This window comes from Haliaeetus albicilla, chromosome 8 (assembly GCF_947461875.1).
Source record: "Haliaeetus albicilla chromosome 8, bHalAlb1.1, whole genome shotgun sequence".
Lineage (NCBI taxonomy): Eukaryota > Metazoa > Chordata > Aves > Accipitriformes > Accipitridae > Haliaeetus > Haliaeetus albicilla.
Genome location: NC_091490.1, coordinates 37,518,706 through 37,542,076, shown reverse-complemented (window position 1 = coordinate 37,542,076; position 23,371 = coordinate 37,518,706). Strand labels below are relative to the sequence as shown.

The window sequence follows — 23,371 nt, the reverse complement described above, 5'->3', positions numbered from 1 at the left end:
ACTCCAGCAAGCACTACAAATCTTCTGGCCCTGATGGATGGCACACCACTCTTGGTGGGACACACAGTGGATAACTAATTATTTTATCTGCAAGATCACCTCCTGTGCCTGTTTGATATATTTCTGGCAAGCATTTAACAGTCAACTTTTCTGATTTTTAACAAAGGTGAGCCAACACAGGCATCTACCCTGTGACCCGAAGTACAAATGTGTCCTCTACCAACAAAGCACTGTTTTTTCCAGGAGCTTGCAGTTCATCCTAGCAGGCTCGTTTATTTGACTAGGAGCACTGTAGAAAAGTTGTGGGGCTTAACCTTAGCATTTGCCTATGAGAAAAATGCTTTCTGAGTCTGATACCCCAGATCCTGGACACAGCATGCACCAAGTCTAAAACATCACAAGCCAAACTGCTGCACTTCCCTCGTGTTTACTTGCCCCCAAGAGCTCCCTCTCTCTTGCAGGACCAAACAGCTAAGATTTGCCACAAGCTGCCCAGCCTTTCTCTGTCTTTCACTGATCAACCTAATATGCACACTCTGAAGAAAAGGAAGATGAGAAGGGCCCAGGCATGAGTGCTGGTACAGAGCATTCGAGGTGGCATCCCTGTTTCAGGAGGAAAGGAAGGAGAAAATGGCTGGCACCAGGCCACTCTTGGGCAAAGAAAGGTGGTCATTTGCTGGCCCCCCTATATCTCATGTGAGCTCTTCTTGCAAGTCCAACTGCCTGCTCCCACTCTGGCCTGAGATACTTCATACTGCCCTGTGTCTCCAAACGTAGCCTTTACCTCTGAACTCGAATTCTGTGAGCTGCAACCACCTTCTAGACAGCTGAAGTTTAGGTGATATAAATTCACCAGGCCTCAAACAAGTCTCTCCAAAGACTGCCCTATTTCTGTCCCCAATGCACTTGTGAGGTCGAGATGCTCTCATGACAGCGAGAGTTGTCTTCTGGCTCAGGATGCTAAGCCAAACTGTCTATCACGCAGACCACCTTGGACCAGCACAGCAGTCTGTGGAGGGAGGACACACAGCATGCAGTAGCTAAGGTGACATGGCAAGAGCTGTTTGCCGGCCTGAGTGGTTGACAGTTGGCAGACAGGAGGCCTGTTTTGGAGCTGGGCTGATGTTAACTGGTAGCACCAAACCCAGTTTTGCGCCACCCCCACACACTGGAGATTCAGTATCAGTTCAGAGGTCAGGGCTAGAAAGACATTATTCTGATTATGAGGAAGTTGCTTGCTTAATAACCAAGTGGTGTATTTTGTCCTGGCTGGTCACTGACTCTTGAAAACAATACTAAGGACACCAAGGATATGGTCTAGCATGCTCCTGGTCTCATAGACAGGATCTTTTTAGTGTGAGATTCAGGTCAAAATAGGGTTTATTTCAGACCTTATCAAAACATGGATTTCATAAATAGCCTCACAGGAGGTACAGTGATCTCCAAACTTACTCCTAAGTCCAAAAAGAGACCTAGCCCATCCTAGTGATTTTGAGTTATTGTCATCAGACATGCATAAACACTTCTGTAAGCAGAAAGCTGCATTATGGCATGGTCAAGCACAAGTGACGGTTCCACACAGAAGTGCAGCTTTGAAGGCATACACATGCTTGCTGTGAGACGGTGGATAGCTGCATGCAGCTTCCCAAAGCTTTCAATATCCAGCTAGTTCTTTTGCCTCAGCACCACATGGACCACCTCAGGTTTATCTGTCAAGCTTCAGCCCCTGACTGAGCTACTTCATTCTGAAACCTTCCCACTGGCCTCTCCCATACACAGCACAAACAGAAGAGCTTCTCTTCACTTAAAGCTACTTTCAGGACTTTTATGAGCATGGATCCTGCACTGGCTTCTTCATGAGGGTGGAATTTCATACACTTACATGATTTTTGGATCTCCTTAACCTTGCAGCCAAAGGACACTCAAGACAGCACATACACACACCTTGGACAGCCCCACTCTCTGAACTGGTTGTTTTTGCTAGCTCTTCACATGCTGTGACCATGTCCCCAAGCTCTCTGCTGGGCCAGCATGTCTAGTACTGCTGCTCCCATAAGTCACATGCACTTCGCATCCTGGCCAAACCCCGTCAGTGTTAGTAAAACTAATTTCCACCGACCCTGGTTATGGACGTCGTTCTTACTATCGATCTCCGCTGCTTCTTGGGCTTCCCCAGCTCGAACTCATCATCATCCAAATCCTGAACAGAAAGAGGATTCATGTGTTACCTTTGCGATTTGGGGACACATGAGCATTTAAGTGCTAAAAATGTTCCCTCTATGAAGATGAACCTGCTGCTCCGTCTTCCAGCTTTCAGCATTTGCCTTAATTGCAGTTATGATGGCAGAGGGAAAACTAAGTGAACCAGGTCTGCAGAGAGCCAGGAATAACAACTTGGGAGAAGCAAAACAGCCCTAGTTCTACATTCGAGAAATAAGGATAGTCACAGCCCCACATTTCAGTGGGTTCCTTTCTCAGTATCCTCCAAGAGGTGGAAGGCAGATGATGCCAGAGTCTGAAGGCAAATAAGACCCAAACTCGAAAGCATCTCTCATCTAGCCAGGGGGTTCTCCATAATGACCTATTTTGCAGAAGGTATTGAAGACTAAAGACTGACTCAGACCCCACTGGCCCTTTAATTACAGCTGGGGATCTAGTTGGGCTCTTTGAATGCAATCAGCATTACAGAAGCAATCAGTTGATGCATTGACCATTAAGCAGAGAAACACACAAGGATGCTAATGTTTCAGTTTAAAGGGAGCTCAAGTCCAAACACATGAACAGAGAAATCACAGCTTGGTGGAAGAAATGGATTACTGTGCAGGCCTTCTGCCACTGCAGCTAAACACTTGGTGACAGTCTCTCACTGTCATGGTTTAGCTAAAGAAATAGGCTTTTAGTTTCAAGCATGAGCTGAGAGTGTACACGCTCTACTGAAGCTCTCACAGGGAGAAGCCATGCCCTAAACAGTACCTGGCCCTGTACGGCATCATCACTGGCCTCCTGCTCAGAAGAGAAGCTCTCGTACTCTTCCTCGGAATAGTTGTCTGAAAGGGAAGGAAAGAGGGGAGAGATCCTGTGAAACTCCTTTAAGGTGAGGGGACAGTCTCATCTCAGTAGCAGAGAAAGCCAACTAACAGTCACAAATTAAGAAAGGAGTCACACAAGGAGATGTCTGCTAGTTTATCTTCTATCTGTGCTAGAACCAGTGAGATGGGAACCACCTGGAGGTAAGGAACAAGGAGAAACACATCTAATAGGAAGGAAGGACCAGCACACAGATAAGGCTCCTTGAAACACCACGCTGTTTTACCCTGGTAGGAACCACCTGGTAGACAGCAGCAAGTAAAGAGGTTTCTCCACAAAGGAAATTACTTTTTCCTCTAACATGGGCTTAACTGGCTTAAAGGAGCAAGTAAGACATGCCAGGAGAGTCTAAACCCTTTATTGAAATGACACTTCAGGTGAGCTGCCTGGCCTCAGGCAACAACACACAAGCACCTGTGTACGCTACCTTCAACAGGTCACTCTTCTAGCAGCAAGCAGAAGGCTGGTACCACACAAAGAGATTGTCATGAGTAGCATGAGTAGAAACCCAATGACCACCCTATACAGTGCACAACACCATGGATTTACACTCATTAAACCAGGCCATAGTCCACAGCAAAAAAATGTTGCAGGTTTGCAGGTCTCATCTAAGTGAATGAGATTTATTGTAGAATACTCAAAGGAAAAAGAACTTGGAAGAGTAGCTTAAATGTGACTCTCCTGAATACAACACCGTTAGCCAGGTAAGAAGCTACAGGTTCTCAACACACCCACCAGTAACACTAGAAGAGCACTGGTGAGAACACAGTTAACCCTTGCTGGATGGCTCAGGCCTGGTGTGATATGCGGGAGAAGCTTTGACAATTCAATCCCCCAGTCCTGTCACACTCCCTGCTTACACAGCAACAGCAACAGATTTGCAAAGTGGGTTTTCTTTGCATTAATCAGTTATAGACACAGCAACTTATGCAAACCAGTCCTCATTTGTCCCAGGAAGCATCTAAGCCCAGGTGGGGTTTAACTCCAGCTATTTCAGGAAGACATTGGTCCTCAGAGCATGTGGTTGTACTCTTACCTGTAGACTTGATTTTCTGGCTGGCCTGCATAGTACTGTCTTCATGGTCAATTGGCTGACTTGACAAGGAGAAGATCCAGATTTCTGCTACCTTCACTGCAGCCTCTTTGATGTTGCTGAAAAGGCTCAGAACCTGGCCACCTTCTGTTGGGTGCTGCATGACCTGGGACAGAAATTAAGCAGTACAAGTCTGCATTTAAAATGTATTTAAACTTGTGTCATTTGCACACTAGAAGAGTTATTTATCTTAACAGAATTACTCCACATTTCCAAGCGCAGAAGCAAGCCAACACTCTGCAACTGCAGGAGCTGCTTGCAGGCAATACACAATGCTAGTTGAGATTTTATTCGACCACTAATGGAAGTGATGGAAGGAAAGAAAAAGCGTTCTGATCTTGACAGTTGATTAGCTCATCCTTGAAGCACAATACTTGACTACCTCATTACTATGTATTTGCTCCCACGGCACAGTACTGATTTGAATTATCAAGTTACCAACCTTCTGAACGTCTAATTAAGGAACTTAATTTTGTGTTAAAGCCCAGCAGAAGAGTCAGTAAAGGCAAAAATTCTTGGTGAGATACACATGCAACGTGTTTCCTAAAGCAAAAATCCCTGCTCCAGAAAGCTGGCACCTGAATCTCAGAGGAGCTGGCCACCCCAGGGTAATGAAGCAGTGGGTCACCAAAAATAAGATAATGGTGGAGGAAGAGGGACATCTCAGTGTGGGTTTCTCCCTCCTTTGCCACTCACAGCTCACAGGGCTCTCCCCAGAACCTGAGACTTAGGTTCTTCTCTTGCCCCACAGAAGTCAGAAAGCACTTCCCCACACCTGCACCTCAGCTTTCTAACACACACCAGGCTGCTTTGTCAGCTCCTCACGTGGCTTTAAAAAGACCTAAGCTGATGAGGAACATATGCCCCCCAGCACTTAAACTCTGCTCAGAGTCATAGCTCCAATTCATTGCTTTGTTTCAACAGCTAAGAGAATTTTTTTTTTTTCTTTTAAGAAATGTGTCAGTGCTATTTAGGGGTCATTATACTATAATGGGGGGGGGGGCTTGTAAAATTTGTTTTCCTGAAGTCTTCAATTTCAGAAATATTCCAGATGAGCTGGAGAGCAACTATTTCCTACCATAGTGAACCTTTGAAAATTTTTGACCTTCTAACCTCAGTCAGCTGACATTACAGAAAGACATAAGAAAAACCACACACAGCAGCAGCAAATGCCCAACACTTAGAAGTTCACCAATGGGTCTAATTAATGTTCCCACATGTTTTCTGCCTTACAGCAGTATTTAATTTCTAGTTCTTAAACAAATCAAACACAGTACAGGAAAAACGTTAGCTACAACACCACAAATCAGAATTTGGCCAATTCAAATGGGGAGTTCACCATTTACTGCAAGTCTAAGGGAAGCTGAACTCACACACAAGGAGTGGTCTTTATAATGAATTTTTTAATATAGTAATAACTCACCACAGCATAACACTAGCTTATTTTGGATGGAAATGATTTGTTGACAGAATGCAGGCTGATGAAAAATACCGGTGTTAAGCTGAACTCGCTACTGCTAAGCCCATCTCTAAATACGCAGAAACAGCAGAGATTAAACAGGGCATGAAATAATGAAGCATGGAGCTAAGCCATTCAGAAAGCCTTAGTGAATAATTTATCCGTACTTGATTCCAGCATTAATTTTCAGATGTAAGTCTAAAAATTTTATCATTTACCTCTCACGAATAGAAGTCCACCTAAATTACCAACAGCCATGAAATAAGAATTGCAAAGGGTGTTTCAAGCAAAATGAGAGAAACTACTTGATCCTGAACTCTCATACAGTGGCACAGAGAAGCACAGCAAACCTTGCTTTAACTTTAGCATTTCTTATGGTTGGAAGTCTTGCCCGAGTGACCCTATCTGTCTTGTTCTGCACTTATGATATGGACCCCCTAACTCTAAAAAAAACCAAACAACAACAACAAAACCCTCACAAGGTAATAAGCTAGCCTTGTGAAAGCTTTAGATCTCAAGATACTATCCAGAAAATGTCCAATATTATTACTCAGTAGTAAAACCTGTTTAAAAAATATAAAAATATAAAAAATATAAAATATATAAAAAATTATAAAATATTTAAAAATTAAAAATATAAAATATATTAAAATATAAAAAACCTGTGACTACTGACTACAGTTATTAAGACAGCGATATGAAATCCTGCCAGGTACTTCTCAATGAGGAAAGTGACAACACTGGGTTTAAAGAGAAGGAAAAACGTCCACCTTTGTAAAGAGAGATCATGTCAAACGATGCTCACCTCAGCCATGTTGATAGACCCCACAGCCAGAGTCTTGTAGCCTAAAATAGTTCGGTTCTTGTACCGCTTCCGCCGTTGCAGCATGATCTGAAGCTTGTTGCCTTCTCTCTTCAAGAAGTGAGGGTACTGTGGTTGGAAACGCAATGGAAAAGTTTATTACATCTCTTGACATTATCTCCCAATCTGCCTGCTTCACAAGTAAACTCCATTCCTAGGGATTAACCCCGGGGCTTTTAGAAGTGCCTACAGCTAACTCGCACTCAGTGGACAATGTTATCCCAAGGAAGCCTTCATCTCTGCCTAAACAGCTCACCTCCGGGCTTTTGTTTCCACAGCCAAACACACTGAAAAACAATCCAGGGGCACACAGGAGCTGTTCAGTTTGGGAAGGGCTGAGCCCAAGCCCAGTTCCATAGAGATGAGCAGCCTCCAGGAGATGCTTCCCCTAACATCTAAATAGAGGCTGCTCAGAACTGGAGCCCCAGAGGTCCCACCCAGGGTGCAGGCTGCCCCTGCACAAACAGCAGGCAGCATGCAGTGGCAGGGACAGCCCCGGACACCCGCACTCTTGGCAGGACACTGCCTTCCCTCCAGCACAAGGATACTTCTCAGTGTTTGACCCTCTACTCCACACGTTTAAGAGTCTATTGTGCTCTGAATGGCAAGCGAAGAGAGGCACAGCTATGAAGAGGCCAAGGATTTGCTGATGCCTCTTTTGCTAAAGCACAGAGACCTACATGGTCAAGCAATGATTCTCTCCAGGACAATGCTGTCTCCTTCAGGCACATGGCTCTTGCAACTGTCAATGTTTTCCAGTATTAACACACTCAAACTTCTGTTGCTCAAAGTGGTTGTATTTTAAGTAATTAAGTCAAGAAAAACCCTGTCCTACTGCCAGGCTATGTTGCAAAGACATAAATCCTTCCGAGACATGTTCCATACAAGAAAATGCATTTGTTTATACAAGTCCCCAAAACCTCCCCAAGAACAGAGAGGCTGTGAAGTCAAGCAGAGACTATTAGGGAAAGAGTAGGGCTAACCATGCTATCTCAGCTTGCCCTGCTCATCTGCACAGAGTATTAGCGCATCAGGTCCTGCTTTCTGCCAGGATAGTCACCAGAGTGCTGACAGTCCCCAGGGCCCAGCTCACCAGCTGTGGGAGGAAGAAGCCGTGCAATGGAAGAGCAATCTTTAAGAAAAGACACAGCAGCCACCTGACCAGTCTCATCCTGAGAAGAGATATGAAAGGGACACGTGCTCCAAATATACAAAATATGTAACACTAAGTAATCTGCAGACAGGAGAACCTAATTGCAGGGATCTCAAACAGGACATTCCCAAGTGAAGGATGCTTCTCTTGCAGGCAAGACCTACATCTCTTTTTTTTCCTTGGGACATTATGAAAATAACTTCCTGCCGATCAAAACACTTGATAAATACAAATGCTGAGTGCCACCACAAACCCCAAGATATTCATTTGCAGTCCAGAGTGAGCCTGACTGCTACATAGAGAGCTGGGAGCAGTGGCCACACAAAAGAGCAGAATACTAATTAACTGATTGCTCTGCAAGGGCAAGATCTACTGTGCATTGCACAAGGAAGTGGCCCTGCAGAAGAGAGGAACAGCAGTCCATGTAATTAACCTCAAAACACACGTGCATCCAGACACAAATGGAACCTGTGACTTCACAGATGTGCAACTTCCCTAAACAAGGATGGAAGAAAGTCATTAGGGGGAAGGGGCAAGAGGGGTTCAAAAAGCCAGAGGCACCTTTTGCATTCAAATCTACCATCTCTTTGCCTCTGGGGCCCTTCCACGTGTTGGAAGGGCAGCAGGGGAGAGGGACTCCTTGCTCTCAGCTCAAAGCACTTGGGCCACACCAAGGCTTCTTAAGTATGAGCCTGCAACTGAAGTCCAAAGTCACGCTTGGTCCCAGGCCAGCTTGATTTCAATGTGTACAGTTTTCAGGGATTAAACTGGACAGCTCAAGACCATACATGTGCAAGTTTCTGTTTTTCAAAGGTGTGTTGCCTGGCCACCTCTGATGGGCATTCACAAAGATGGTAAAAGAAAGGTGCAGAGACACTCACGCCACTCAGCTCCTCCATTAAAAGCAAGGGCCTCTAGAAGAAAAGCTGAGCCATTTTCATAGCACAGACAAGCTATTTTTAACACCAGCCACGGCTTATCAACTCTACAGAACAGTTTTGACCAAAACTTTTCAGTAATTGTCAGTCCATGACAGAGATTGGAGAGAAAAACAGTTTGGCTCAAAACATTTGAAAACAAGACTTTTAGAGGAAGCACTAAGCACCCCAAGGCACCTTTGAGGGGTGACAAGAAGGGGCCATCACAAACACCAGAACCGCAATAGTCAGGGCGAGACATTCTTTCTGAAGCCCCAGTGATGTAACCCCTTCCATCTGGAAAGGTTTATTAGATTCAGCACAGGAATTAAGTGCTCTGGAGAGCTGTGATGTTGTGCTTGGAATATTTGGGGAATTTCAACTTGATCCTGTGAAACCCACAGAGGGCCAGGAGAAGCAGGCATTCCAGCAGTAAGGGTGATGGGTAGCTCACCTGCCAGAAAGACTACCACTGGTCTAGTCCTAGCTACCAAGGCGAAACAGGATCAGACACACCACTAACACGAGTCTTACCCCAGCTGTGTAATAGAGCAACAGGAAACTCCTCCCTTCTGTTTGAGCAGAGGCCTGCCAGACACAATGGGCTGCTTGCTATTATGCCAGCCTGCACCATCACCTTTCTAGCTTAGCTCTGACAAGGAAATGCTCTGTGCAAAGGACAAGAATTTCACCCAGGAGAAGCAGCTGAGAAGGCAATGACTGTGAAGATACAAGGGGCTGCAAATCCACGCAGCTAGCACAAAGCAAGGCATACAGTTTGAAGAGCTGACAGTGCAATATGGAGATACTGGCTGCTGCAAGACACTAAGACCTTCTTGTACTGTGACACCCACATGCTTTTACTTTGTGGCCCATCACCACTCTCAAATATATCCCAGGCACTAAATTCAGACTGTATCTGGCTTAAGCTGCAGTTGTTAGCTAGGAGTAGCATCCAGCCATTGTCCAATTAAGAAACAATAAAAGCTGTCACAAAAATCCTGCTTTGCCATTTCAGGAAGGCTTTCCAGGTCTTAGCATCCAAGACCACCAATCCTTCCTGCAGTCAGAGACCAGCAGCACATCTCTGCATTAAGCTTGCTCACCTCTTCTGAAGGCTTAGTGTCACGGACATCGCTCTCCCCTATTCTGGCTCAATTCCCAGCCCCTTCAGGGGAAATCGAGTTAAAGGCAATGCTCTGTGTCCTGCTGCAGCATTGCTCTGAGTCCCAGGAAAAAAAAAAAAATATTCCCAGTTAATTCCAAAAAGATCTGCAGAAATACTTGCTCCTTGCTGACACAAGACTGGCAGAGGGAGACCTGGCTCATCTTACAGCTCTCCTCCCAACCATGGGAAAGCTGCAGCCCCAGGACCCATGAATATGTATTCCTGGCACGTGGCTTTGTTATTCCTGTTCACAAAGGAGGGGATGCAGTGCTGCAGTTAACCCAGTCTGTGGGCTGCATCAGGAGAACTAGAAGCATCAGCCCCCTGCGTATCTGTCTGGGCAGCCGCAGGGTTATCATCCGTCTGCAGTGAAATCTTATCTGCTTTGAGTCTGCACAGATCTCAGAGTAACAACCAGTCTGTCTCACATCATCACTTGAGCCTTTCTCCTTACCAGATCAAACTCTTGACTTCAAGATCTAACCAAAAGTCCCAAAACACAGATAATCCAGATATGAATGCTTCTGAGTGTCTGCCTGGCTCTGCTCTATGCATGCAGGATCCTCCCTCTTGCTCGCAGCAAGCCAGCCTCTATTTACCTTATTTCCCTGCTTAGGACGTAGCACCAGGGCAGCATGCTTTGTGGAAAAGAGCAACCAATAAAATACAGTTGCTCCAATTCCCAGCTATTCCTATGATTCTAGAGCCAGGAGTAACTGTCTGCATACTGCTCCTGCTTCCCCAAACGATGCCTCCTTCGGCAACTCCAAATCAGAGGTTCAACTGTCCCATTCCTACTACTGTCTTCCGTCAGCCTGATACTCCATGCTACCCACCATAGCTGCCAGCCTCCAGTGCCTATTCATAAGGCAACACAAAAGGCAAAAAAGAGCCATTCTGCTCTGCTCCAGTTCCTACCACAGCCATAACACGAAGAGGACAGACTGCAGCAAAGTCCTCGTGTTCCTGGGCTCCAAACACAGGATGCACAAGGAAGGTCCCCTAACACTGCAGACCAGCACCCTGCTCCAGGCCCTCAATGCTGAGAGGCAATTCAGACAAATTTTGGTTGTTGCATTGAGGTCATGAAAATTGCACCTAGTGTCTAACTTGCCTGTTCCGCCCAGACACAAGTCAGGATTAGAGATCTGCCTTCCATGATGCAGGGTTGGTACCAAGAACAACTCTATGGGTTTATATTACAGCTTTCCTAGTGGGCTTCCCCCTCCCCAGATCATGGAAGCATCCAGGCCATTTTTGCTCAAATTCCCCACATCTGACTGCCCAGAGACAAGCCAAAAGAGCTCAGATAGCTCTTAAGAAATGGCTGGGACTGCCTTAAGAACAAGTATCTCTGGCAGCACTAGAAGGACCTTCACCTCAGACCCAAAACGCACCTCTGCTCACTGCAAAGCAGCAAGTCCAGCAAGCACACACACCCCAAGGCCACATCCCACCTTACCTGCAGGGAGAAGGTCAGCGCAAGCTCCGTCTCCACATGTCCACTCGGGGGCAATACAATCTCGTGAGACCGCAGGATGCGCTTGGAGCCCTGTACAGAAACAAAGTCCATCGGGTGAATTCCCCAGAAGCCAGCCCTTACATCCCACCCCCCGTCCTATTTACTAAAAACCAGGAAACATTGTCAGAGACTACCACAGAGAAAGTGAACGGATGGGTCTGACCTTGCACTTCTGTGAAATATTAATGAGATGAAAGGGACATATTTGATTAATAAAGGTTTGGGAATATTTGCCGTCCCTAACTGCAACAAAGCTGCTTTTGTTCTGCCAAACTCCAGCATTCAAAAGCCCTGAGTCAACGCCCTCCCCTCAAGTTCAAGTCTCATATTTTTACTTCAGCCAACAGGTACAAAGCTCATCATCTCTTGGGTTTGGAGGCTGCAGCGTCATGCTTAAATCTCCAGTGTTAGCCATGACAGACTGGTCTTTTCTTTTTGTGCACTCACCCCTCCCTGGGGAAAGTGGAGATTTAAACCTGTTTAAACAACTGCGAGTAGTTGGGGTTACAAAAGAAAATAAATCTACTAAGCATCACAGTGGAGTCTGGAGATCTGATAGTATTACAGGGCAACTCCAAATCAACACTGTTTGGGCTGCTGTACGCTAACCAAGTTACTGGGCTATTTACTGTGTAAGCATTTCATTTCAGGGAATGTTTCAGGGAAAACTAGTAGGAAAGCTTGACAGACTGCTGCCTAGCAAATCCTTCTGCACTGTTCAAACACAGTGGCAAGTTTCAGAGGTCCCTGGCTCAATGTTCTGCTGAGGCTGCAGATCTGGCTTTGTCCAGACAGGCTGATCTCCCAGAAGCACAGAACTGTAGCTCTCAAAAAAGCAGCATCTGGGAAATCCGAGACAGACTTGGGGGGAGTAAACACCTCCCAGCTACATCCAAAGGAAAATCTGGTCTGCCCATATCAGCCTCAAATAGCATCCTGAGATGAGAGAGAGGCAGAGACTCATTTACATGCCTTCCTCCCCAACGCTGCTCAGGCAGCCAGAGCAAATGCTGTGATTTGCAGTGGTGCTTCAGCTCCTGCACAACACAGCGCAGGCTCCTCTGTGGAAAAGCTGAGGTGCCTAAGCTCCAGCAGATCAGAAGACAGACAGCAGAGCAGGGTGAGAAAGCGAAGTGCTCCCCCCCAGGAAAAGCAGCATGCGTGCAAGTAAAGCACAGCTAGCCTCGCTGCTGGCAACAGCGGCATCTGTTCCATTGGTGCAAAGCTCCTAATAGCAGCAATCTTGCTTTACTTGTTATGCAACTCGAAATCTAATGAAAGACCAAATATAGCTGCTTTTAAAAGACCACAGCAGATAAACAGAGCAACGGCTTGGGAAATACAGTTGACAACTCTTTGAACATCACTGTTCAAGAGGCTGCAAGGAGACATGGGAAATGCAGGTAAGATGCTCTCATTAGGTCTGAATTCAGTCATCCCCTCTGGAAGGACTCCAATGTCTGACACCTTTTTTGCAATTCCCCATACAAAGAGAGTGAGTCATTTGACAGAGATCATATATTTGATGATCCAGTATCATCAGCCTCAAACAATAGCCACATCAGAAACCTGAGTGCTGGCAAATTAAGTGTCCCTGAAAGAGCTTGTCAGCATCATCATCATAACCTGCAAGCTGTAAAGGGACTTCTAATAACAGGGCTTCAATCTGCCTGTGTCTGAGACAGCTGCAGTGCTACTGACCCACTGTTAAACAGCACATCGCAGCAAAATATGGGTGCTGATTCAGCACAAGGGACACCCAAGGTGAGTCACCCTCTGGGACAGTAGTCATCCCAGCCCCTGTCTCCTCTAGGTCAACTGGACAGAGGTATCAAGGGCAAAATAAGGATGGTCTTGGGATGCAAGCTGCAGCCTGGGACTTGGCAGATAAGCACCCCAAACAGGGCAAGTCCTTCTGCCTTCCAGTTCTTCAGGATCTGCCCTGGTATAGAGGACTGCAGAACAGCTCAGGTTCCAGCATCTGGATTACTGTAGCAAGGCAGATCACAACATGTACCCAAAATAGACAAGAAAGTCCTATGTGTTAAAACTCCCTTTGTACTCACAGGTCTGGGGCAAGCTTTCACCCCAAAAAAGTGTAAGCAGTGAGCAGTAACCAGGACAGGAAAAGAAGGCTTTGCTCTAATAAAAGCTATTGAATTTTCCAACCCAAGTCTGACACGCTCTGGGCATAGATCATTCACTGACAAGCCTCAGGCCCTTACAGTGATGCATCCACCACCTAGGAGTACAAACATATGGAAAGCTTTCAGCCCTGATAAGCAATATCTGACAGCCTGGGAACCCACAGCTGTGCTTCTTCTGAGGTTCCCACGAATCCAGGTGTGTGAAACAATTCCCTGCCTTTTGCTCCCTGCTGTGGGTGCGTGAACCCCCTCCAACATAGAGGGGACACATTTTTACCCCAGCTGGACTGCTCATGGAGATGCGAGATGCCGGTTAAATCCTCAGTTGCATGTTCTTGCACCATAAAGCCTTCATGATTTCACTTCCAAGCTAGACCTTGTGTGCTTTGACACAACCAGCTCTCTGCAGGGGTTTGCCAGGTTCTTTATTTGAAAAGCAGCTGCTTTTCAGCATCGTTAATGGTATTTTTCTACTTATAGGTCTGCTAGGCTTTTACTCATTAAGTACTTCAGCATTTGCAGTGGTGAGAGCCGAACTGATGCTATGACGCACTGTGGAACTGAGTCCCCTTCCTTCCTGGCCTACCTCCAAGCAGTGTGACCTACATGTAGGCACCTAATTAAACTGCTCAAACATATGCCGTCAAGTGGGTTATTTACCTAGAATGACAGCTGTATTTTATGGAAACAAATTAAAACATACAGGCACCCTACAAATCCACTGACAAGCACCTGGCTACAAAATGACTTGGACTCTTGATAGCAGAGCTGCCCATCAGCAGAGGAAGGCCCAGTCTCCAGACCCCCCAAAACCAGGACCAAGTTACCAAGATGTTCAGCCCTAAAGTGAGCTGAAGCATGTTAAATAGAGAATCAGGTTTGGATTCAGTGACAGCTCAGGAAGAAGAGGTGACAGCATATGATCTGTAAAGAGCATTTTTACATAAGCTCAGCTCATGCTGAGCCCTCAGCAAACAATATTCTTCGCTTACAACAGCGAAATTCAGTAGGAACATGGGGGAAGGATCACAAGAGACTCTCCACACATCCAAAATGCCCTGATGTACTTGAGAAGAAGCCCATGGCTGCAATGGACCCTCACACGGAGGTGAAGCTCAGCTTCAGCATCTGCCAGTATTTTTACCCAAGCAACACATTTAATTCTTAAAACTGAGCAGCAATTACCTGCATTTTGACAGCAATGACCCCAGAAATAAGCTCCTTATCCAATTCCTTTAAGACTACCAGTTTCTTTAATGTCAAGCTGCACAACCTGCAAACAGGAACAGAAGAGAAAATTACAATCATGCCTGAAAAAGGAAAAGGTCTGAACAGCTTTTACACACAGCAGTATCCCAGTTTGAGGATGAACAGGCTCCAGGATACAAGCCACACACTGATACAGACACAGACAGCAGAAATGTGTGGCTTCCCTGGCTTTTCAGACTGAATTTCTCCAACCTTTCACAAACACAAGGAGGTGGACAGGACGTACATCTCTGTTTGATACAGACCCACAACCACATGAGCACGCCTCACAGCACAGACTTCCACCAACCACAGCCTGGGAACTCTTGCTCCGAGTCAGACCAAAACCTTTAGGGTCAGAGGAATTAAATTCCAGCAATATAAAAGCACTGGGTCAGTCTAATTTTAAACTTGTCTACAAAGCTTTCCTAGATTGTTGGCTTTTTCAGTTTCAGACTCCTGGCTCCCAAAGATCTCACTCCCACCTCCTCTTGTCAACCCATGCATTCTCCTCCTCACCCCCAAACAAAAGTACTAGCAAGTGGCTCAGGCATCTCTAATGGGAAAGGAAAAAAAAAAAAAAAGAAAAAAAAAGAAAGGAGAGGACTCAAGCAGTGCCCTCTGGCCCTGGCTTTCACATGCCACACATATGCAAGTAAATCACATTCTTCACCCAGGCAATGCTACATTGTTCTGGTTAAAGCTGTTTGCACTTCTGCCTTCCAGCACAGGGAGCTTGGGAGAGGATGAAGTATGGACTAGGTGCAGCTGAGTTAAAGCTCTGAGGTAATGTGACCACAGTATTGGCCCTGTCACAATTCCGCAGAAGTTAAGACCAGCTGGTGTAATTAAGAAGGCATGCCTAGAAACAAACTTCAGGGAAAGATAAACCCAAAGCAAAGACAGCTCAGCTTGAGGAAAGCAGAGGCCAGAGAAAGCTGCCAGGTGGGCTCTAGTAACTAGACATCATCCATCATGCTGGCCAGGAGCCAGCACTGCCTTTCTGTCAGGTCCCTAACCCACAGTACAGGCATCTTTGGTCTCTGCCATGGGAGGTTAGCAAGCCTCAGTGTGGCTCCTCTGAAATCCACTGCAGAGCTTTCTCCCAGAAAAAGGGCTGTCCATGAAGCGGCCAAGTCCAGCTGTAGATGGGAAGGGGAGCTGACGCTGGATTTTGGTGCATGTCCAGGCAGCAGTAGCACAAGTGCCATTGACTGCAGCCTGCACTTGAACTACACGACTCCACACTGGTGCCAGGAACCCAGCAAGTCACCACCGCAAGAGTGACTTAGAGCTCCACCACCTTCTCCACCATGGTGGGAAGCTGAAACATTGCTTTGCTACAATGCCTGAAGTAGACACAATCTGCCTGGTATGAAAACGGCAGGAGAGATGCAGCTGAAGGCTCTTCCCAACAGGAGCAGTGGCAGATGTCGAAGCAACTACTGCCTGCCTCATCCAGAAACACCTGTGGCTCTGCCTGAACTCTGCCCTCTCGCACAGGGCTAGGAACAGGGAAGAGCTGGTCTTAGCTCTTATGCTCTTCACTCAAGCACCTCTCCAAACCTGCCCTTGGCAGCCTCCATCCCAGCCCATGCTATCTGTTCTCCGTGCTCATTTGCAAAGCACTGGTTCCTGCAATCAGCCCCCCAAAAACCAACAGAAAGAGAGAACAAAAAGCTCTCTCCTTTGCAGAGTGTTGCATCAGAAGACAGCGCAGCCAGAGATGCTCTAGAAATTACAAGGAAGGTGGAAAAACTGGGTCTGCCTGGGCCTGCATTCCCCTCTGTCACACCATCAGCAGCTGCGCACAGTGTCATCAAGACAAACGTGCTAGAGAGCGCGAGCCTGGAGGCGCTGGGTGCCAAAGGAGGGACGGCAGAAGCGGGCAGGACAGCTGCAGCTGCTGCTGGGCTGGCGGGGGGGAAACCAAACACACGTTCACCCATGGGCAGAGCCTCCCCCTGAGCGAAGCCGGCACCTGCAGAAGCAGGAGAGCACAGACCAACGCATTGGACTGCAAACCCTAGTGTCCCTGTGCACTGGAAGTCAAGTGAGGCTGCATCCTTCAACCCAGAGTGCAGGAGGCCACCAGCTTTCCCTCCAAATCCTGAACAAAACAGCGAGCAGAGACTCAGGCAGCCACAGCCGTGAAGCAGCCGGGCCAGGATCTGGAGGAAGGAGGCTGTGATGCCATTTGTTTTCTTTGTAACATTGTAGCTGGAGGACAATTGCGCTCAGCTTGCCAAAACCCACAGAGCTCCGGCCAGTCAGGTGCTGAGAGCAGAGGTAGGACAACACACTGGCATTGTCTCGGCTGACAGGCAAGGAACAAAGGCCTTTTCTCTCCAGCCCAGAGCTCAAGGATGAAAAAGGTACGGGAAGAAACAATGGTGTTCTCAGCACACACAGCAGAGCACAAGGAGGGCGTTCTGTTCTCTGCCGGGCATTCCTTCAATTCATCATTTATGAGCTTTGATCAAGCCCTGTGGAGCACTTGCTGCTTGGGAAAAAAATTAAAAAAATTTAAAAGCCTCCTTTACAGTGATCAGAAAAACAAAAGCAGTTAAAAAAGACACAGGACACATCTGCTTTCTTTATCCCCCATTGCTGGGCTGCTGGTACTAAAAGGCGCTTCACACAAAAAAACAATGAAATGTTTATATTCTCCATTGGGGGGGGCAGGGAATAAAAATCAGACAGAGTTTAAATCCCACCAAATCTCTCTTACACTCAACACACTTATTGTTCTGGGTCTTCAGTCTAAGTTTGCAGCTTACAAATCAAAGCAACCTTCAGAATATATGGCAGAAAGGGGCCATACCTTACTCAAATAATAATGAAAAGGCATATTCCAAGTGTGTCTCTGCATCCAGAATCGGCGTGGTGCCCCTGCTACCAGCACAAGGATCCTGAACTGCTCACGCCTGCAAGTACAGCAAGGATTTGTCTGCCGTAACTGCCTCCGATAATGGCGGCACCTCCTTCCATACACATATCTTTTGCCTAGGTTTTGCTGTACTTCTGTCAAGTCTCAGGGATCAGGAAGGGACTGGTCTCACAAAACATTTCTATCAACAAGCCTGTTAAGATTAACCATTGGTAAGAAAAACAGGACAGACACAGGTAGACCTGGAAAGACCTGAAAAAAGAACAAGGTTGTATTTGGAAGTTTCTAATACATACATACATGATCTCTGTGAACAAAGAGAAAATAACCTAGCGCACACACACAAGGGAACTGAGGAAGCCTCAAGTCTGGAGCTGAAAGAGGTTGAAGTATTTTGAGCTGTCTATAAAAAGCCTGGGACTGCAGTACAGGAGGTGCAGACAAACCCTTTCTTTGCATGTTTGTTTCAGCAGTGACCTATGGTTGCACATGGCAAGTTAAGCTAGCAAAAACTCCAAGTTACCCAAAGCAGTGTTAAATAAGGGCAATGGAAATCTGAGAGCCAAGATATCCACCCTTTTTTGAAGGTTCATAGTAGATCGCCCTGCTAGGAGCACAGCTGGGTCCCACACAGCAGCAGGCAGTGCTTGCTGAGGAGCTTGCATCCCCTCCGGTCACACATGTCCCCCCCATGGCGAGGAGGTGCAAGGTACTTGCCTGACCCTGTTCTCGGGTTAACAAATCATGAGACAGCTTAATGTGCTCTACAGGAATAAAACTCTTCATCTTTTTATATCACTGCTGCAAGAATGCAGTTTTAAAGAGGAAACCTGGACCTGACCCAATGGTTTCGACTCGCCCTGCTAACACAAGTTGTGCTGAATAGCTTCATCACCATCTCTTTGCTCAGGGAGGCAGTTATCTGCAAGGAACATAACATTTTGGTAACCAAGATCCAGCAAACATGTCCAGAACAACCACATAAAGTGTCGCATTCTTTACTCACTGGATGTTTTGCTTTTGCATCCCTCCAAGTAGGAAGATCAGGAAAATGAACCCCCTCCAAGAAAGAGTCTGCCTCACTGAATTAAATGTGTGTTTCTCCACAGGGAGCACAGTAATTGCACTGAGACCTTGCTCATGCAGAGACAGTCGAATCAACAGGAAGGAAAAATTAAAAATTAAAGACCTGTATTTTAATTAAGCCCGACAGAAGTCGAGAATAACAACAGATGCATCCACAGCTATAAGGGACTCCAAGCACAAAATGGGAGCTGGGGCAGGAAGACTCTAGCTCAGTACACAGATACCCTTTGTCCAGGTTAAAAGCAGTGAAGACATTGTTCCTAGAGAAAACCTTTCATGCCAGAAGCGCTCTCCTCCAAGGTCTGTAAACCTCCATCAGCCAATGGCTATAAGGAAGGAACTGGTTTCCATTTGGTCACTGGATGTTTCACCTCACCCAAGTTATTTCAGCATTTCAGGACAGCAAGCAGCCTCCTACCCTGATGCTTTCAACCTCAACTTTGAGCGTTTTGCTCTGAGCTGACACTTTACACCGAAGTCAGTCCCGAAATAAATCACAAGCCACTTAAAGGAGAAGTGGAGGGAGACACCCACCTACACATGCTCTTGCCCAGACAAACAGAGCCATTTTGCACATAGCTACAGAGGCATCTGTGCAGGAGAGGCCAGAGTGAGAAGCCCTGCACAGCATTTTTCAGAGACAGCTGCTTAAGTAAGGTATGAACGCATGCATCACACGAACAACCAACTGTGCAAGCAGTTTCTTACACTTGCTTTGCACATGCCTGGGAAGAAAAGAACAACATGTGGATGTACTCATTGCTGCACTTACATGCTAAAGGCAGGGCTCTGTACTGGCCTAAGAGAGTTAGCTCAGGGAGAAAGCAGGGGAGAAGAGCTGTCCTCTAATGTCACTGAAGCATCAGAGTGGGCCTCCAGGCAAGGGTAGCAATGGTAGAAGCCACAGGAAGAGTACTTCTTCACTTTCCAAAGCTTATGAGCCAATTCCCTCAAAACAATCTAATCTGGGTCCCATTCTCAGGTAAGCTCCAAGGCAAGAAGAAATTAAATGAGGAGACAAACATCAAGCACCCCAATTTCTGTCATGCCAGAAACATAACCTGAGTAACTTGCAAAGAAACGTAATAGTCTGCATTAGTCTCTGCTTACATCTCCTTTGTTCAACACTTACCACCCAGCTGAACGGCAACCTTTAGCCAGCTGTTCTGGCTACAGATCCACTCAAGTAAGCTTTAAGAAGCCAGGAAACAATTGCAGAGCAAGTGTTTTCATTGTTCTTGTTCTCAAGGATCTTGGAATCCTCTTCCCAGCATTAATACAGAGAATTAAGCTCTTAAGATTCTAGAGACTAAGATCCATAGAAATACTGCAGCAAGCAGGTCTTGTTCAGACAGGTAAGAGGATGGCAGCTTATTTTACACAACAGGCTCTACCCAGGACCTCACAAGGACACACATGCGCAGCCAGACACTATCCTTTTACAGCTGAAATACTGTCCTGCTCACTTAAAATATATTACAAATATTCCTGCTCCAAACTGAGAATGCAAAAGGGGTGGGAATGTCAAAATTTTTCAGGCCTGCATCATTTTTAAAAGATCCTAGAATTCTGCATGGGCACATTTGCTATTTGAGGAGCAGCATGCAGTTAATATGACCAAGGATTAAAGTGCATCCGAGCTTAGATATTCCAATCCAATGCATCAGTTGGAAAATGCGGAGACATGTCTTCCTTCAGTGGGACAAGACATTGCCGGCTGGCTCTAGGGGACTTACCCAAGGCAGAAAGGGATCAGGATCCCTGCAAGCCAAATAACTCTGTCTCACAAAACAGAGTTTACATATTCCATTGGCACTTCTCATTTCTTAGTGCTTCAGTAGTCTGGAAAAGAAAGGGCGCTACTGAGGCACAGCGATGCTGGTGAAACCCACAGGGGTCAAACCCAAATGTCCACAGGTCCACATACTCTTCAGGTAGCCAAGCATAGCTTCTTGTGCAAGCTGGCAGTTGTGTCACACCATGTTCTGACTACCAGGCCGAGACCTGATGTATTCCAAGTCACACCGGCAGGAAAGCCTATCACCAACTGCTCGCTTCCAGGTACATGCTCTGAACTGTGCTACCAAGAAACACCAGCTTTCTCTCCCTTTAAGAAGTCATTTCAGCGAGAGCAGGAGCAGCTCTCTTCACACATCTGTTGACCTCTGTCAGGATCTCAGTTCTTGCACATGCTGCTATACATTTGGCTTCTCACACTTCATTTTGATGGTTTCAAATCCCTTTACAAGGTGACTTAGAGGGGAAAAAAAACCACCAGAAAAGCCCCATGAAGCAGAGATTAGGTCTGTTTCTCAGACAGGCAATGGAGTACAAAGGAGCTAGGCAAACTTACTGCTGTGGTTTAACCTCAGCCAGCAACTAAGCACCACGCAGCCACTTGTTCACTCCCCCCACGTTGGGATGGGGGTGAGAATTGGAAGAGTAAAAGTGAGAAAATTCGTGGGTTGAGATAAAGACAGTTTAATAGGCAAAACAAAAGCCACGCACGCAAGCAAAGCAAAACAAGGAATTCATTCACCACTTCCCATCGGCAGGCAGGTGTTGAACCATCTCCAGGAAAGCACGGCTCCATCACGCATAACGGTTACTTGGGAAGACAAACACCATCACTCTGAACGTCCCCCCCTTCTTTCTCCTTCCCCCAGCTTTATATGCTGAGCATGACATCATATGGTATGGAATATCCCTTTGGTCCATTGGGGTCAGCTGTCCCAGCTGTGTCCCCTCCCAAATTCTTGTTCCCCACCCCCCCCCCCCCGCCGCCCAGCCTACTTGCTGGTGGGGTGGGGCGAGAAGCAGAAAAGACCTTGACTCTGTGTAAGCGCTGCTCAACAGTAACGAAAACATCCCTGTGTTATCAACACTGTTTTCAGCACAAATCCAAAACATAGCCCCATACTAGCTACTATGAAGAAAATTAACTCTATCCCAGCCCAAACCAGCACACTCACCTATGTTTTGATACCATGCTGCCTGCAAAGCCAAGCACAGGCACAAGTCTAGTTAAATACACCTCTCCTGGCTTGCCTCTTTCAAACTCAGCATCCAGAACACCAGGCCTGCACAGCATCCTGACACCAAAGTAAGCACCAATGAAAGAGCCTATGGTACTGGTAGATTAGGTTTGATCGATATTTTTAAAGTTTTGAGGCAATAGAAAGGCGTTTTATTAGCTTTAAAGACTGAAATCAGCAAATAACGAAAAGCTGATTCATGGTTAAGGCTCCTTTGACGGACCATCAGGATTACATTTTCTATATTACAGATGAGACAAACACATCTGATATTTGTTGTATTAATTTAATAGTAGCTGGAGTAAGCAGAGCCACCACCAAGGAACAAGCAGCAAGATGGAGACAGACCAGGCATAGCCACATCCATCTGACCAAAGGCCAGCGGCAGCTATGGGGCTAACAAGCTTGCACGAGATACCCATGCACTGCAGTACAGCCTCTCGCCCAAAAAGCCTTGCAGCACCGAAACGCCAGTTTCCCATTTGAGCACCTAATGAGAGCAGTCAGTAGCACATGTCAGGGAGGGGGAGCCTTTAGGATGTGGGCTGGTCAAGCCATTTCTGTAGCTAGGGCTTCATTTCTCAGCTAGCCAGCAACAAAACAAAGGCACAACCCACTAAGCTTATGTGAGCCAGCCAGGGTGGAAGGCAGCTCCCACCACATGCTTTACAGATTGGCACAAAAGCATATACACAAATGAGCAAACCAAAAGGAGACTTGGGGAGGAGGAATGCAAAAACAAATCAGGGGGTAGGGGATGAAGAGGAAAGACCTTCACAGCTGGAACAAACCCAGCAACCCTCCCCATCCCAGCTCACCCCTCCCTTGCATTGCCTTCCTTATGCAGCCTGCCCTCTCCTCACTCAGCCCCTGCCCCAGACAGCAGCGCTTGTCACACAGCAGGCTGATCACTGGGATCGGCTATTCCAGGCATGCTACAGGAACTCTGTCTCTGCCTACCAGGAGGAGTTCCCATCTGCCCCTGAACCCTCTGGGACTAGCGGGAGCTGCACAAAGCAGCCAGCAGATGAGAGAGGGACCATCAGAGCTAAAGGCTTCCTGATCTGTCCACAGCGTGCTGCAAAGCACAGAGCAGCACATCTCTGCCTTCATTTGTACCAGTATCCTCCTCCCAAGCTGGCAGTGCTGCAGCCAGCTAGCTGCAAGAACAAAGACAGCACCCAGCCTTCCAGCACACACCCAAGGAAATCCTTGCAGTGGTACCTAGCTATGTTACAGGCACCAGTCAGTGAGATGAAAGAAAATGCCTCAAGGCACATGTTTTCTCCAGCATGTGCCTTGCCTGGATGATAAACCCCAGTCTCTCCCCTGTCCTCTCCTCTACCACCTCCATGCCTCAACCCTGAGCACAGCATCCCCAAAGGCAGCGGCAGCAGCATCAGGTTGGGAGCTGTAACATCTCCACAGCCACTAGGGATGTCACAGCCTACATGCAACCAGCTCCCTACAACCACACAACAAATGAGACCAGCTCCTCCGGCAACTTTCTTGTTCCTCCTCACTCCCCTCTGGAGCAGTCTGATGGCAAATCCTCCTTCACTACTCTGTCCAAGAACTCTGTTCTCCAAACAGCCACTTCCCCAGTAGCTCCCCTGCCCCATCCCACAAGCCTGTATGTGCTTGGCAACAAGAAGCCAGTGTGCATCTGAGTGCAGACAGATTCACAGGGAGGTCCTGCACCGG

At 46.8% G+C, this 23,371-nt stretch overlaps 1 protein-coding gene across 10 annotated transcripts in view; it reads right to left on the bottom strand.

The window, feature by feature from the left end:
- PACS2 (phosphofurin acidic cluster sorting protein 2) overlaps window positions 1–23,371 on the bottom strand; it is an 84,603-nt gene that overhangs the window by 40,234 nt on the left and 20,998 nt on the right. For 7 of the 10 annotated variants that reach the window (XM_069789896.1, XM_069789893.1, XM_069789887.1 and 4 more), the window contains exons 2-7: window positions 14,594–14,681; window positions 11,202–11,291; window positions 6,445–6,570; window positions 4,124–4,286; window positions 2,974–3,047; window positions 2,120–2,200 (exon numbers count right to left, since the gene is read on the bottom strand). In XM_069789896.1, coding sequence (XP_069645997.1) covers window positions 2,120–2,200; window positions 2,974–3,047; window positions 4,124–4,286; window positions 6,445–6,570; window positions 11,202–11,291; window positions 14,594–14,681 — 622 coding nt within the window. The remainder of the gene's footprint in view (window positions 1–2,119; window positions 2,201–2,973; window positions 3,048–4,123; window positions 4,287–6,444; window positions 6,571–11,201; window positions 11,292–14,593; window positions 14,682–23,371) is intronic. The other 3 variants (XM_069789891.1, XM_069789892.1, XM_069789897.1) reach the window with 1 other exon arrangement.